This window comes from Ursus americanus, chromosome 23 (genome assembly GCF_024610735.1).
Source record: "Ursus americanus isolate L20-20 chromosome 23, mUrsAme1.1.p, whole genome shotgun sequence".
NCBI lineage: Eukaryota > Metazoa > Chordata > Mammalia > Carnivora > Ursidae > Ursus > Ursus americanus.
In genome coordinates, this window is record NC_142149.1 from 11,015,556 (window position 1) to 11,028,612 (window position 13,057).

At 38.3% G+C, this 13,057-nt stretch overlaps 1 protein-coding gene across 1 annotated transcript in view; it reads left to right on the plus strand.

Moving 5' to 3' along the window:
* Positions 1 to 260: 260 nt before the first annotated feature.
* The window catches only part of LOC123802947 (ABC-type organic anion transporter ABCA8), a 68,079-nt gene continuing 55,282 nt past the window's right edge, over positions 261 to 13,057 (plus strand). Inside the window, exons 1-4 of the mRNA XM_045813962.2 lie at positions 261 to 493; positions 6,174 to 6,275; positions 7,367 to 7,571; positions 10,850 to 11,014. Coding sequence (XP_045669918.1) covers positions 6,180 to 6,275; positions 7,367 to 7,571; positions 10,850 to 11,014 — 466 coding nt within the window. The 5' untranslated portion in view covers positions 261 to 493; positions 6,174 to 6,179. The remainder of the gene's footprint in view (positions 494 to 6,173; positions 6,276 to 7,366; positions 7,572 to 10,849; positions 11,015 to 13,057) is intronic.

A 13,057-nucleotide genomic window follows, 5' to 3' on the forward strand; every position in this document is an offset into this window, starting at 1 on the left:
TCTAAGGGATGATGTCAATCAGGCAGTGGAGAGCTCTGTGTAGAGAGGAGCTTTTCTCTGATTTAACTGTTTACTTTCCCTTCAAAGGCACTGCTTTAAATGGGGATATTAGCTAACAATGACCTGGGACAGCATAGAGAAAAGCTTAGGAATACTGGAGCTCCCTGATAAGATGCTCCTTATACTATGATATGGCCAGGCCACCAAGTGTGAATGCCATTGCGCTCTGCAGGAACTGGCCGAATGTCAATGAGAAGATCAACAGTCCAAGAGGGATCACGTGAATGCGATGTTTGGCAGGGCCCACAGAGCTCGGGCTGTGACTTCTGAAGGCGGCCCTCGCAGGAACGTTTCACAGAAGTCAAACAGTTAAAGCAGATTCTGGACATGTGGTAGACACCAGGGGGAAAAAATGTGAATTGTTTTCTTCTAAATAAGGAGATCGGTGGATACGCTGTGCCTCTCCAGAGTCCTGGCTTCAAAAGTCTCAAAAGTAAGTTCATTGTATTTTTTCTGTGTTGTGATTTGTGTTGGGGGTTTCCTTTTTGGCTTTTAATCCTCTCGCAAAATTAGAAATAAGCCTTTGGGAATTGAATGCTGACCCTCTTGTGGGGAAATCATTTTGAAAACTAATGGGCTATTTTGATGTTTTCGAACACTCAGTGTTTCATATTATGTAAAGGAAAGCACTGAGTGAAAATATTTTTAACTGAGTTTAAATGATTTTTAACCAGAAACTGAGCATGGAAATAAGCCGAAATTTGCCTAAGAAATTTGGAAAAACTAAGTATCTTGAGAATTGATTTGTAAACCTCAGTTGTTTGCAAAGTGATAGTTATTTACTTTTATTGCACAATAATGTGAGGGCATTTTGAATAAACTGTTCTAGACTCTGAGACTGTTTACCAGAAGCATTTGCAGAAGTATTTGTCTTGTCTCTGGCTCTCACTCTCGGGCTATGAGAATTTGGGAAACGTAAGACGCTTTCCAGTATCTTTTACTCTGTGCCCAGGATGTACTGAACCACAATTGAAAAATGCCATGTTTCCTTATCACAATATTATTTCAAATGCACTTATTTTCATAAACAGAGATTTCAAGCTCCTCCAATGTGAGCATTTTGCTCTGAGTTTAACAACCGTATACGAGGAGAAAAATCAGAGTCCTCACAACTTGAAACTGTCTGCTGCATGCATAGGAAGGAGTTCAAGTTGTTCTTAGTCTTTTGGATAAACTACAGAACATACATGAGTTGGGGGGAAATAAAGTAGGCAATACTAATTTCTGATGGAAAATCGAAGGGACTGGAGCCAGACAGATGTTTCCGTGCTCTATCGGGCTGTGGCAGATTCCACAGTGAGATCACCTCTTTCGCCAGCTTGCCCTCCTGCCCAACCTTGCACAGTCCCCTTAAAAGTTCCCCCACTGAAGTCGCTAAACTAGGAATAGCCTATAGGGATCGTCAATCCCGTATCCCTGGATACCCGACCTAATGCTTTTTTTTTTTCGTTTTCTTCCTGGGAACTGTCTTCCTCCCACCCACTGCCATTCCCTGGGCTTTCTAGCCTCTTCATGCAACCTGCTTCCACCTACACGTGCCTGTCAGCCTCATCAGCAGATATGTGTAGATCTTTCCCCAGGCACTGCTCTCCGAGGCTGTCGTGGCTAATTTACCTCCCATTGGAACTGGCTTCTGGACGTCTTCCTTGAGTGTTGTTTCCAGGAAATAGCAGAGCCCTCAGCGTCATTTGTGGTGTGAATGGAATGACAGCTTCGGGCAGGGGCACATCTATTCCTCATCACGATGGGGAAGTTCATGGCAACCGCATGGTTTTCTATCCTTGGCCAGCATGACAGACACATGGGAGGAGGAGAACGCTTGCCTCAAAGTCAGGACTTAAGAGCCAGTTCAAGGTGGATCTGTTGGCTCTGTGCTCCGAAGTCCCGACTCATCCTCCCAAGTCAGGTCCCTGGCATGCTTTCCAGAAAACTGATGATCATTCTAGAATATAGTTACTTTCTGTAATTCAGCTTAGATATGCTGCTTCCTCGTGTAGTGAGGACCTTTTGAAAGCACTCAATTTCCACAGGTGTTTGGAGAGGCTCAGCAAATCATATTTGTGTAGTATTGGTTGGTTAAGTCTTTGGAAAGATGTGGTAGTATTATTATGCGCAGAGAAACTTCCTCCTGGGAGGTATTTTTGGTCTCTGCAAGAAAAAAAAAGTATAAATTTCCCTACCTAATCCACCACCACCAGCTCACATACACACATGCACACACACACACACACACACACACACACACATTCATATATGCCCTTTGCTCAGGGGAAAGGCCTGATCTATTGCTACATAGTTCTCTGGTGCTGGTGTGGTATGTATGGAAGAATAACGCTGCTCTCTGCAGACAATTTTAGGTAGAGTCCATGGGATGTTTTCACTGTGAACTAGCCTGCACACAAATCAGACGGTCCTGTGTTCTTAACCTGGCTAAAGCCTATCCAAGCCTAGTTCAGGTGGAGTGTCTGCCCTCCATCACAAGTACAAGCTCAAATACATCACAGCCTCCCCAGAGTAACCTGGGTAATCCATTAGCAAATTTAATTGACTATAGGTGGCTAAAATAAATTCACTTTATGTATTCTTTAAATTAAAAATTGAACCAAATTTCTATTTAGTAATAACCGGAATGATTGGGTTTGAGATTCAGCAGAGAGATAAGTATCTAGAAAGTCTTTTCCTATAAGAGTATAGGGTTATTACATTACATGGAGTTTCCATTTGAATAAGAAAGATTCTATTTTTCCAGGAAAGCCCAAAAATTAAGAGTAATCTTCAAAAGAATAACTTTTGTAAATATCTTTTATATCTTTGGGACAGGAAGAAAACTTGGGGCGGAGCAGGGGGAACTTGATAAATTTCAATAGAAGGTAATATGGACAAAACTAGAAGCAGAGGAAAAGCAGACTTCAAGTGAGAATAAAACACAGTGAAAGACCATCCAAAATGGAAATTTATACATGACTAAATTAATTCACTTCTTAAAATTATCTATCAGCTTGAATTTCCAAAAATAAATTCTGAATCTTTCTTACATTAATCACACATTTAAAAATTTGGCAAAAGGTTAAAAATAAAGAAAGAGATAAAGCTACATTAGGTAAATACTAAGCTAAAGAAAGTTCATGTCTCTGCTATTATCAGAAGTAGAAGCAACCTACCATTAAAATATGAGCAGTAGAGCAATATTTCATGCACCTAACCTCTTAGCCTTTAAATGCACACAGTAAAAAGTAACAGAGATACAATAAGAAATTGGCAAATCTATTATCAGCCTGGAAAAATTTAATAGAATTCTATCATGAAATGATTGATCTCGTAAACATAACATTAGAAAGGATGCTGAAAATTCAGAGAACACAATTATAAAGATACATAAAACAAACTAAAAGCTGACATATGTTTATTTCAAGCATCCATGGACTATTTCCAAATATTAAAATATGCTGTGCCACCAAGGAAGTCTCAAGAAATTTCAAGGAAGCAGGGGCGCCTGGGTGGCACAGCGGTTAAGCGTCTGCCTTCGGCTCAGGGCGTGATCCTGGCATTATGGGATCGAGCCCCACATCAGGCTCTTCCGCTATGAGCCTGCTTCTTCCTCTCCCACTCCCCCTGCTTGTGTTCCCTCTCTCGCTGGCTGTCTCTCTGTCAAATAAATAAATAAAATCTTAAAAAAAAAAAAAGAAAGAAATTTCAAGGAAGCAGTCTCTTACAGAGTTGCTCTTCCTCTGACCACAGCATGATCAAATCAGAAACCGAAAATAAAAGGTCACTAAAACCAAAGAAACATGGTATTGTAGAAGCTAAATAAGGAATCCTACGTAATATATCTGTCGTCTATAGCTGCATTTACATTGCACAGCAAAAGAAAAAGTAACAACAAATGACACACGATAATAAACATTTATCGCTGGGATGCATGGGGTGGTTTTTCGGAGGTTCTGCTGATCTTGGATGGGCTTGCTCAGATCCCTAGAGTCTGGCTGGCCATAGTCTGATGTAGGCTACTCTATACTGGCATGACTGGCATGACTGTGCTCTTTCTCGTGTGCTTTTCATGTCCCAGAGGCTAGCCCAGTATGTTCTTATAGCAATGACCGAGCCATAAGGGGGCAGATGCACCCAAGGCCTCATAAGGGCTAGGCTGAGAAGTGGCACATAGTCACTTCTACTCCTTTCTCAGTCAAAGTTATAGTCTGCCTTTAAGGAAGGAACTCGAGAGTTACTAGACAAAAGGTGTGGACAAAAGTAGAGATGAGGGATTGGGACAAGAGTTTGGTAAGAATGTGCGTCTTTGTCTTGTTCTGATCCTAGAGGGAAAGCTCTCAACCTTTCACCCATTGAGTATGATGTTAGCTGTGGGCTTATTGTATATGGCCTTTATTATGTTGAGATATATTCCTTCTATACCTACTTTGTTGAGGGTTTTTATCATGAAAGGATGTTGTCTTCTGTGAAATGCATTGTCTGCATCTATTGAGACAATCATATGATTTTTACCTTTCATTCTATTCACATGGTGTATAACATTTATTGATTTACATATGTCAAACCATCCTTGCTCCCTAGGAGTGAATCCCACTTGATCATGGTGTATGATCCATTTAATGTGTGGTTGAATCCAGTTTGCTAGTGTTTTGTTGAGAGTTTTTGCATCTAAATTCCTCAGGGATATTGGTCTGTAATGTTCTCTTCTTATAGTGTCCTCATCTGGCATTGGCCTTGGGGTAATGCTGGCCTCACAGAAGAGTTTGAAAGTATTCCCTCCCCTTCAATTTTTTGGAAGCCTTTGAGAAGGACTGGCAGTCATTCTTTTTTATTTTTTAATTTTTTTAAAGAGTTTATTTATTTGAGAGAGAGAACAGGAGAGAGAGCATGAGCAGAGGGGAGGGGCAGAGGGAGAGGGAGAGGGAGAAGCAGACTCCCTGCTGAGCAGAGAGCCCGATGTAGGATTCGATCCCAGGACCCTGGGATCATGACCTGAGCCAAAGGCAGATGCTTAACTGACTGAGCCACCCAGGTGCCCTTCATTAAAAAAAAAAAAAAATGTTTGGTAGAATTCACCAGAGAAGCCATCTGGTCCTGGGCTTTTCTTTGTTGGGAGGTGTTTGATCACTGATTCAATGTCCTTCGTGCTTTTCTTTTGTTGCTGATTTCTAGTTTGCTATCCTCATGGTCAGAAAAGATACTCTGTATAACTTGTTTTGTGACCTGTTGTACAATCTATCCTTGTATCTGTTGGGAGGTCTTGGATATACGAGAGCTGCTTCTCCCTTCCTTGGTGGATAGACTGTCTCTGCTTTGTGTCAATGCTGGGTCCCAAGCAAACCTCAGGAGCAACTCACCTTTGCTTAGGAATGCGGGCAGGGAGGTTTCCCACCCCACTGGTGGTGGTAGATGGCTATTGTTTTACTCCATGCAAGGGTCATGTTGCATCAACTAAGATGTGTTTGGACGGGTGTTGTTGCAGCCCACTGAAAGTCAAGCCATGGGCACAAGGAGTGCACTGACTTTGCAATAGGGGATCTGAAGGAAACAAAGCTCTGGGGTAAAGGCTCTAGCTCTCTGGGGCTCCCAGATACATTACTGCTCTTGAGTCAAGAGCTACTGAATACACACAGTGAAACCTTTACCATCCAGGCACTTTACATTGGAGAAAATCATTTAGTCTGAGCAGCGGGAAAAAAAATACTGTCTCTAGTAACAGGGAAAATGAACCACTCTGACACCAAAAAGGAGAGCCTCTTCCTCCTACAATGTCTTTTCAGTCCTCCCTCCTGACACAGCTTTACATCATGCCAGCTGGCAAAGAAAATGATTTAAAAGGCCCAGATCCATTTTCACAGAGCAGGCTGCAAAGAATGAATTTTGAGGCAATGCATTGATCACTGACACAATGCATGACCAAAAAAATAAGAAAGTAAAGAGTTTGCAAGTGGGAAACAAAGAAAGCCAGAGGACTCATAACGTGCTAACTCCGGAACTCACAGATTCCAAGCACTCGTTTGTAGCACTGCAATTATCAGGCTGCTCTTTTTCTGTTTGCAGGGCATTTCTTCTCACGGAGATCGTCACATTTACGTTATCTTCTCCGTTTCTTTCTTATTAAACAGGGCAAAATGATTAAGAGAGAAATAAGTGTGTGTCAGCAGACATGGGCATTATTATGCAAGAACCTTCTGAAAAAATGGAGAATGAAAAGAGAGTCCTTCATGGTATGATTCAATATCTCTGTCACTTCTTATTTACAATACGAAAATGTATATTCCCTAGGAAGTAACTACACTTTGTTCATCCCCCCTTCCAAAAACCAAACCAAACCAGAAAACCTTTCTATAAGAGAAGGAGCTGTTCCTCAAACTTCAGTCTGTCTTCAGACATTTCCGTCGACACAGACCCCAAGTCGAGGTCTAAAGGCCCTGAAGCAGGCCAGCAATAGAAAATCCAGTACATGTTTTAAAAGTCAGTGGTCACATGTTTGCTAGGGTTCCTACTAGTGGATAGTCAGGTTTAAACACTGAGATTCTGAAGGCATGGTGAACAAACCCACGAAGTGGGTAACTGGTAGGTTCTCCCTTGAATTTCTCTTTTTAAAAATAAATCATTCTCTTCAAAAGAGTAGAGAACTTGGAAATGTCACTGGTGCCAAGAAGAAAATTGGCATTAGCTCCTATCATTTTACCATGTAACAAAAATCCTGGTTGAACTTTGATATCTTCTGAAAATCAGATAGATATAAATTAGCAGCATTTCTAACTAAATGAGAATTTTACTGTATATCTAATTGTGAATTTTTCTATCATCAACCATTTAGGAAATAAAGTGACGTCTTATTGGAAGTTTACAGGTGACCAGTAATGATAACTAACAAGACAGTGTTTTTCTGATTGCCTGAATTGTGCTGAGTTTCCAATACCAGGATCTTGGCACGTAGCCAGTATATTATTACTAAGTTAAGCAGTGCCTTGGAACTGCCTCATGTAACGCTAGACTCTCAGTAGAACCAGATACAGCATGAGAAGCTCACACCAGCTGGTAATAATTTATAATAGCTTGCCAGTGTTGCCTCGCATACTTTCATGATCAGTGCATGCTTTAGACTGGTGTTAAATACATTTGAATACCTATAAGAGCTCATTGGATTTACTCAGACTGCTGAATTTTATACTGTACATAGTTCAGACAGTTCATAATGTGGCGTATATTGAAAGCAGAAGAATGCACAAGACAAACTGCATGACCAAATGATTGTGGATAACTAATTCAAAATCATAATTTTCTTTATTCTTTCTCTTGGATTGTATAGGAATGGTTGACTCCATTGCTCCTCCTACTTTGTTTATATCTGTATCCTACTGATCATAAAGTTCATGATTTTTCTTCACTGCCTGCCGTGGACCTGGGACCAGTAGACTCATTTAAAGACTCTGCATTTTCTCTTATATATACACCTGTCACAAATACAACCCAGCAAATAATGAATAAAGTAGCCTTGGCCTCCTTTATGAATGGTGAGTTTTCTAGCAACCAAAGAGGAATTTCTGATGTCAATTTTTGGTTCATTTAACTCCAGATACATGCATTTAATTTGCGTTTCAGTTGATAAACTGTGTTGTCAAAATTTATAGATTATGTGAAATTGAGTGCACAGTCTCTCAACAAAGAAATCTTGATCTTGCATAGCATTGGGGGAAGCATGGAATATAGAGTTTGGCAGACTTTGAAAAGCAGGCGTGTTTAGGGAATTGTTGGCATTTGGCTGTGGAAGCATTATTACTAGAATGAGACTGTCACTCTAGCATTGGCTTGTTATTAGAGACAAAAGCAATGAGTCTTTTCTTGAATTTGATTATGGGAATTCTATCTCCAGCTTTTTACTACCAAAAATTGTCTTACTCTATTTGAAGATTCTATTGATGAGTATTCTGTGTTTCAAGTTTCCACCCTTCAGTGTTAAGATACTTATCAATGAAAAATGAGAAGAGCATTATGATTGTCAAGGTCACTTTCCTGAAGAATAATTTTCTGAAATCAGAGGGAAAACAGCCTACTGCAACAGAGGCAAGAGAGCTAGTCTTAGAGTGAAAGCACATTTGACTAAAAGTACTTCGGTGACTGGGTTTGCTGTGCGTTTTACAAGTCACCAACTCCTCTGAGCCACATTATCACCATATTCAAAATAAGATCGACAGTACTATATTTTTCATGAATATTTCAGTTGAGAATGAGAGAATCCCAATTCAACTTGTGTCAAAGAAAGGGGGACATCTTTTGTCTCACTTTAAGGAAATGAGTATGGATAGAGATGGGTCAGCAATAGAGGAAGAAATATGTCTCCAATTGTCAGGTCTATAGTATGGTGCGCCAGCCTCATTCTCAGATTGAATCTCCCCAAATAGAAGCAGACTTACCTGCAGAATCTCTACATTTAAGCCCTACCACAAACAACTCCAGTGAAAAGTATACAGATCTTTCCCAACAGTTCAAAATAATTTCAGAGATTAGACCCATTAGAATGATGGTCTTCTTTGGATTAGTGTTGGTCTTGGGTCCACCAAGAACTAATCTCGTTCGATAGAAGAATACAGTATTGTCACTGCCCATTGGTTGGGTTCCTAGGCTATGTTGCAGACCATATCCAAAAGACATGGTATGTGAGTGGAAGAGGGGCGCATCTCAAATGAATTTTAGAGTGTTTACTAGAAGGGGGGCTGAATGTCAGGCGAATAAAAACAATTCTTTGCAAATATAAATGCACACCTTAAAGGGAAATCTACAGTGATTGGCCCATAAATCTGAGTTGAGTTCTAATTTAAAAACAGTTTAGAGTTCGCACAACTTTGTGAATCTACTAGAAATCATGAAATTGTACAGTTTCAAAGGATGAATTTTATGTTATATGATTTATATGTCAATTAAAAAAGGAACACAGAAACATGACCTGGGAGCACGTGGGTGGCTCAGTTGGTTAAGTGTCTGACTCTTGGTTTCCGCTCAGGTCATGATCTCAGGGCCATGGGCTTGAGCCCCACATTGGGCTCTATGCTAAGCATGGAGCCTGCCTGAGATTCTCTCTCCCTCTCTCTGCTCCTCCCCACACTCAATAAATAAATAAATAAATAAATAAATAAATAAATAAATAAATAAAGTGACTTGGAAGGTACTCAGTATCAAGTTTAAATACCATAATCCCCCACAAAGAGTATTATTAAGGGGAACTTCTAGATCTTGTTCCACCCAATCACTGGAAGTCTATATAAAGTCTCTTCTCTTTGCTAACCCATGTCCATGATTCTACTACAACTTATGTAACCATTAATTTTGTGCTTGGATCCTGACCCCCTAACTGTATTCAGTATCCAGAAGACCACCTTTCTGTAATCTGTGTTCAGGCTCTTGCTATTTTGAGTCTCTATGGCCGCAGTTCCCAAATTATGTTGGACTTTTCCTTCCTGTCCGTGCTGCATCCCACACTGCCAAGACAGGTGGATGGTTTACATCCAACTTGCTTCCCCATCATGCCTCACCAAGCACCACCGCTTTACTCCCACCTGAACTGGCATGTCTGCACTGTGTGTCTTGCCTACAAACCCTGACTCCATTTCTGATTCAAGATCACAGACTGATCTGCACTGTCCACCTAAGGTCTGGTCTCCCTGTCTATCCCAAGATGTGTTTGCCCTCATCCTCTGGTTCACAAATGTTCTCCAGTGGGGGGGGGGGGTGATTCACAATGCCATAAATTTGTGCCTCTCAACAACACCCTCTCAACCCAGTTCAAGGTCCCGTGCAACTGGGTTAATAAATATTCATTAAATGACTACTGTGTGCAAGGTCTTTACATCAAGTTTATCTCTACAATGAATGCATTGTTATCTTTGTTTTATAAATAATTTAACTGCAATTATGATATTCATTAAATGCTCTCATGTGCTAGATTTTATAGAGACTTTATTCTGTAGTAATAGAATATTATTTGTAACAATATTATTTTGTATTATATTTTTCTGTACTCTATAGTAGTATTCTGTACTAATAATAGATATTATTGTTTATTTCACAAATAATGGAAATTGAGTGATAAAGCTTACATGACTTGCTCAAGATCACATGGGTTTAAGGGATAGATTACAGAAAAAAAATAGTTCTATCAAAATACATGCTGTCTTTTCCTCCAGTTGCATCTTCAACACTCCCACCCCAATCCAGGACTTTCTTTGCATGCCCTCTCATTCTTTCAGTCTTAATGAGACATCTGTATGGCATCGAACACAATATCTGCTGAAAAGAGGGATTATTTTAGTGATGTCAATATAGTCAATTAACGTATTAAATTTTTCATTCTTTCTTTTTTTTTAGTATATTTACCATACTGTCAAGATTGTTAAAGGAAAATGAATCTTTATAATTATTTCCATCTGCTGTAAACCAGATCCTAATTGTGATTTAAACACAGTGACTACCATCCATGACCATTTTTTTTACTACCATTGTAGATTTATTGCAATGCTAATTCTCCTGTGAATAGTTTAACTGGTATGGAATGATATTATATGTGATTGAAATTGGCTCAGGTACTACAAATGAAAATAAAATAACTAATTTTCATGTAGTTCTTCTGAAGAACAATGTCTCTTCCCAAACTTTACTCTGCCTGACCTACTCAAAGTTGATATTTGATTTTGTTTTATTTCCATAAAGAACTCTAGTAAAAGTAATTTATCATGACATCCTGAAGTTGGTCTCCTAGTAATTTACTAACAAATATATTCCCTTCTTGTAATGACAGGTACAAAAGTTTTGGGGCTCTCCAATGAAGAAAATATTAAAGAATTAATGCTACATTATCATGAGGAAGTAATACAGGTCATCTTTACTAATACATTCTCATATCATTTGAAATTCTCACTGGAATACAGAATCCCAATAAAGAAGGAACACAGGGACCATGAAGGTAACTTTCCAGCTATGTAATTCCAGTGGCCTCCACTACAGTTATGTCATAAATTGTATATAGGAATGGATGTTAATATAGCAAATTTAAAAATCCCTATCTGCAATTTATGTCAACAGGATAATCAACACATTTTAAAAATGTACATTGGTTTTGGGTTTGTTAACATACTGTATTAGATGGTTATGTATGGTTATATATATATATATATATGGTTATATAAATATATATATGGTTTATAAATAAATATATATATGGTTATATAAATAAATATATATTTATTTATACATTTCCAAATATGCATGTGTACATATACATATATATTAGATGCAATATGTGGTTATAATATAGTATTGCTAAAGGAAAGTAAATTTGTTTATGAATAAAATAGAAGCTTCTCTTCAAATGCCTGAGTAAACTTATTTTTGAGGGCCCAAAATGAAGAGGGCACCAAATCCAGTGGAAAGCTCTCTCGTAAACATGAAAACTAACATATGACTGAGAAGACACTGTGGGTAAATCATCTCTCCACAGAGAACAAAATGAAATTATCTCATACTAAACAACCAATTCCAGGGACAGAACTCAATGAAAAAAACATCCTGTAAACTTTCTAGAAGTCAGTAGAGGAGAATATCTTTGTAACTGTGGGGTAGAATAGAAAACAAAAAATACGCAAACTATAAAAGAAACCTTTCCTAATTTCAACTAGATCAAAATTAAGGAATTATCTTTACCAAAAGACATCAGAGAGAGAGTGAAAAGTGAAGGCAAAACTTGTGATGAAATATTTATACAAATGAAACTAATGAAAGATCAATATCAGAATATATAAAGATTTTCTCTGAATAAATAAGAAAAAAAGCATAGAAACAGGAAAGAAGTGAAAGATATAAATAGGAACTTCATAGAAGGAGAAACAGATCAAGAATAAACACTTGGATCTGCATTAGTAATCAGGGAAATGCATTTTGAAACCACATGTGATACCATTTCATATTTAACCAAACCGGCCAAAAACAGTAAATAGAACGATACAAAGTATTGACAAGGATACACAGCAAAGAAAACCCAATATTATAAAATATTTTAAATAATTACAGTGGAGAAATTTTGTTTTTAAGTTGAAGATGTGTGTAACCTGTAACCCAGCATCATAGAAATTTTATTAGTGAAAGTCTTATCCCTGTGTTAAAGGTTTGCAGCCTATTCTCCTCTCCTTCTGAGGGCATAGAATAATTGTTTTGTGGCTATAATTAGATACCTAGATTCAAGGCATTGAAAAACAGATGCGAGTTCTCTACACCCTTTCCTCACCTGCTTCTGCAAGCTAGATGGAAACTCTGTCAACTTGGAACCCTTAGATGTGAAACAGAGGACCTCACTCCCCTCCTTCCAAAGACCTATGCCGAAACTATAGTCTGAGTGAGAAGTAAACTGTTGCTGTGATAAGACATTAAGATTTTGAGGGTTGTTTGTTACTAGGCATATCATAGACTATCCTGACTGATACATACATACTCATGAGAAGACATATATAAGGACTTCCATAGCCGTGGCTTTTTTTTTTTTTTGTAATAGCAAAAAGGAAAAGGAAATTAACCAAATTATCATCAGTGAGAGAATGGATAAATACATTGACTTGCATACCTACCATGTGGTTCTCCACAATCATAAGAAGAAGAAAAAATAAGGCCATTTATATAAATTTCAAAATCATAATATAGAACAAATGAAGCAAAATGCAGAATGATGACTATAATGAGATAGAAGATACGGAGTTAAACAACGTTAAATTACATGTGTAGTTTGGGGATACATTATAGAAGCTTAATGGCATATATAAACACAAAGTTCAGGAAAGCAGCTAGCCAGTTAGAAGCTTGGTGCTAGGAACAGCAATAAGATCGTAGACAATATACAGGGATTCCAATCGTATTTGTAATGATTTATTCATATTTTAAATTTGGCCATGGGTAAAATTTGGCCATATATGTTCGTTATATCATTGTTTGTAGGCCTGAACTATTTCCAAATGACTTT